Here is a 4490-nt window from a genome sequence, read left to right on the forward strand (position 1 = left end):
AAACCAAATTAATTTAAAATCAAATTTTTAAATACTTTCCAATCAATCACACATTTATCCAAATTTGGGTATGAATTTAAAATATTAAAATAGAAAAACATTTCATTCATCGTTAAGATAACATTTTCATAATCTATACTATTAATAAAGGAGATGATCTCATTTGATGTTCACATTTTTGAATAATTTTACCCTTATAACTACTCTTTTACAAATTACAAATTTATTATTTTTTTTAAAAAAAATTTACTTTTATAATCACTTGTATTTTTAATAATCATTTACTATATTATATAATTCTTTTTATGGAGATACGGAGTGCCTTTTTATTGATTCAAAAATCAACCAAATCCTATTAATTGGAAATAAAAATAAGGGTATATATATATATATATATATATATATATATATATATATATATATAATGATAATGATTTTTGTATTATCCGTATCGCGAAATCGAACTTAAGTTTGGCGCTAAAGCGCTAAACGACATCGAATGAGTGCTACCAGACATCGGCCAGAATGAAGGCCTATTATCTGAACGAGTCATAACCAACCTTAGGCCCACGGCCTAGATAAACCCTAATTCATACCAAGGTACGTGCATTATATATATGAGACACATACACCCACATATACTAACTTTAGCATCGGAGTCTCTTTTACAGGTACCACCCCCACTTCGGAATAGCCGACGTACCCAATAAAAGAGGCTCACCAATCTTACCCAACAGATCGTCCCCCACGACCGATCTCCAGTAAGAATAATTTCTTTTTTGTTAGCATAAGAATGAGAATGATTATTATTGACTTAAGTTAAAATAAATGATTTAAATTTAAAGATTTGAATAAATTTATAAATAAACCGTCGTTTATACTATTGTGGTTACTTTTCATTGTCGTCATCGCTACAATTATTGTCACTACATTATCATCATGACTACCTCCGTCATTCTTCTTTTATTGTTGTTATCACTACTATTGTTGCTATTACTAAAGTGGTGAAGGTGATGACATTGACAATGACAATAATAATAATGTCAGAATGATAATGATAGTAATTTTGGTGATAAAAATAATGATAATGATAATGATAATGTTGATAATAATATTAACAATTATATTAATGATTTTAACAAAAAAATTTAATTTAAGCTATCTAAGAGTTAAAATTAACATTCTCATCCTTAAGCAAGAAAGCCATTAAAATAAATAAATAGAATTAATACGTAATTTGAACCGTGAATTTTAATTTAATATATATATAATTGAATTTTTATTTTTACTTTTTCACGATAGGTATTCTCACTCCATATACCCCTAATTAAGACTCAAATTGTCTTCTAATGCGTAAAGTCCTCTCATCTTAATTCATGGTAACAATAGTAACTCAAGTCCACCACTAACAATCCTGCGGTTTTGCAAGAACAAAGGACGAGTATAGATTGAAAAGCGGTTCAGGACTCAACTATTCTTGGTCATCACAATGCAAGAAAACATTATCTACCATCAATCAACACAGAATCTTACTCACCAAATGCCAATAATTCTCGCTTATTATAGGAAGATTATTTCCACCGTAGCAACACCTCCGTCAATTCTGAATACTCATTCCCGTCAAGGCTCTCATCTATTCTAAGACAGAAAGAAAAGTTATACTACCTATATAAACCCCATGAATCCTTGTGGTGATGTGTGACTCATACTACAAAGTACTAATTAATTATACATATACATCATCCTCCCAAACAACAAACCAACTAAGGGGAGGAAATCTATATTTCATCTTTCCTACAGTATTGTGTTGTTATAATTTCGTGAGAGAAGAGGAAAGAAATTAAAAAAAAAAGATGAATGGGAAAATTCTTGTCTCTGGTGTTTCCCTCATCCTGGTGGTGGGTGTAGCCATCGGTGTTGTGGTCGTGGTTAACAAAAAGGACACATCTGATCCTCAAGTAGCAACTCACCAAAAATCGGTGAAGCTAATGTGCGAGGGCACAGAGGACCCTAAGCTATGTCACGACACTCTCAACACTGTGAAATCTGAGAACGCCTCAGATCCAAAGGTTTACATAGCAGCTGCGGTGGAAACAACCGTGAAGAGCGTAATCCAAGCGTTGAACATGAGCGACAGGCTCACAGTGGAACATAGCGACAACAACCCGGGCCTCAAAATGGCTTTGGACGATTGCAAGGACTTGATCGAGTTCGCGATGGACAGCATCGAGTCCTCCATTAACCTTGTTCGAGATAGCAACATTCAATCGCTGCATAACCGTGCTCCTGACTTTAGAAACTGGTTGAGCGCCATAATCTCGTACCAACAATCATGCATGGACGGTTTCGACAGTGGCAAAGAGGGTGAGGAGAAGGTTAAGGAAGAGTTGCACACACAAAGTTTGGACCAAATGGGGAAACTCACCGGCATAATCCTTGACATTGTCACTAACTTATCAAAAATCCTTAAGAGTTTTAATTTGAAGCTGGATTTGAGTCCCGCTTCCCGTCGTCTTCTGGAAGTTGATAACGAAGGGTTTCCTACGTGGTTCTCTGCTGCAGATCGCAAGCTCCTTGCTAAGGTGGAACAAGGAGATGCTCCGCCACCAAACGCAGTGGTTGCTAAGGATGGTAGTGGTAAATTTAAAACCGTTAAGGAGGCTATTGACTCCTACCCTAATGGCTTCGAAGGTAGGTTTGTTATTTACGTTAAGGCTGGAACCTATGACGAGTACATCACCATTCCTAAGAAGTCCGCAAATATTCTCCTCTACGGTGATGGCCCCGCAAAGACCATTATTACCGGTAGCAAAAACTTTGTAGATGGTGTCAAGACAATGCAAACTGCTACCTTCGGTAAGTATTCTCTTATTAACAGCTAAATACTCAGGTATAGTATGGTACATATTGTTGGCACTGTTATTTAATTAGAATTAACATGTTACATTTAATATAAACTTGGATAACATGCACGTATCAAAATAAAACTTCAATTCTAATAGAAAAATACACCATTTTCTTATTAGAATTAGACTTTCATCCTAATAATATATATTTACTCTTAATATTGATTTGATAACACACATTTATCAATAATATTGAGATCAGACTTTAATTTTGATTAACTCTAACGTGATCCCAAAAAAGTATTTATGGTGAACTTGCACAACCTGATTATTCTGCATGCATGCATGCATGCGTATACACAGCCAACACAGCACCTGGATTCATCGCAAAGTCGATAGCGTTCGAGAACACAGCTGGTGCAAAGAAGCATCAGGCAGTGGCATTCAGAAACCAGGGAGACTTGTCAGCGTTATTCGACTGCGCCATGCGAGGTTACCAAGACACGTTGTACGTTCATGCAAACCGTCAATTCTACCGAAACTGCGAAATCTCGGGCACCATAGACTTCATCTTCGGTGCATCTGCAGCCCTGATCCAGAACTCTAAAATCATCGTGAGGATGCCAGAACCTAACCAGTTCAACACAGTGACTGCAGATGGGACGAAGCAGAAGAACATGGCCACAGGGATTGTTATTCAGAACTGCGAGATAGTGCCAGAGCAGGCTCTGGTCCCTTCGAAGTCCCAAATAAAATCATATTTGGGAAGACCGTGGAAGCAATTTTCGAGAACAGTGGTTATGGAATCAAACATAGGTGACTTTATTCAGCCAGAAGGGTGGACTCCGTGGGATGGTGACATGTATCTTGACACGTTGTACTATGCTGAGTACGCTAATACTGGACCTGGTTCTAATGTTCAAGGAAGGGTGAAGTGGAAGGGTTACCACCCCAATATTCCTAAGAACGAAGCACAGCAATTCACTGCTGGCGAATTCCTCAGAGGTGGAACTTCTGGAAATGCTGATGATTGGTTGAAAGCCACGGGAGTTCCTTACACCATTGGCTTCACCAAATAATTAGCTTGAATTGGATCTTAGTTGTGAATTAAGTTACTTGATATTATTGTTGTAATTATATATCTGTCTAACTATTTAGAATAAACTAGCTTTGTTTTCAGCTAGCTAGCACAGCTGTTGTGCTTCTACTCCCAAGCTTGGGTACAATCATCTTGTACATGTGGTTTGTAAACAAGAGAAAACTGTACAGCTAATATATTAAATTTTTACTCGAATTGTTTCTGACAATATTACTTCGTAATTAAGTCTGTCATGCTTCTCATTTAATGATCGACTTATATCTAAGACTCCCGTTTAACGTACCATTCGATTTTTTCTGTACAGGTTCCACCCAATACACGTAATTAGTCATGTTCGTATTTCGTAAACATGAACAATTTTGCTTTATAAATAGTTAAGAGTAAATGGATAATTATATACAATTATTGATATGTATTTATTAATTTTAGGAGATTTTGTAATAGTGGTTATTAGTGTCATTAGATTTATGATATCAGTATAATAGCTGCACCTTTAATTAATTACGTAACCTTTTGGAAAATAATTGTTTTTTTTAATAATTTGT

At 35.8% G+C, this 4490-nt stretch overlaps 1 protein-coding gene across 1 annotated transcript; it reads left to right on the forward strand.

Annotated features, from left to right (window-relative positions):
• The first annotated feature begins 1677 nt into the window (after positions 1-1677).
• Positions 1678-4153, forward strand: LOC109809668 (putative pectinesterase/pectinesterase inhibitor 21). Its single transcript, XM_020373040.3, has 2 exons — positions 1678-2856; positions 3210-4153. Exons 1-2 carry the CDS (start codon positions 1854-1856, stop codon positions 3923-3925), a joined length of 1719 nt encoding a protein of 572 aa, XP_020228629.1. The 5' UTR covers positions 1678-1853; the 3' UTR covers positions 3926-4153.
• Positions 4154-4490: the final 337 nt, after the last annotated feature.

Source organism: Cajanus cajan, chromosome 7 (assembly GCF_000230855.2).
Source record: "Cajanus cajan strain Asha chromosome 7, NIPB_CcT2T_4, whole genome shotgun sequence".
Taxonomy (NCBI): Eukaryota; Viridiplantae; Streptophyta; class Magnoliopsida; order Fabales; family Fabaceae; genus Cajanus; species Cajanus cajan.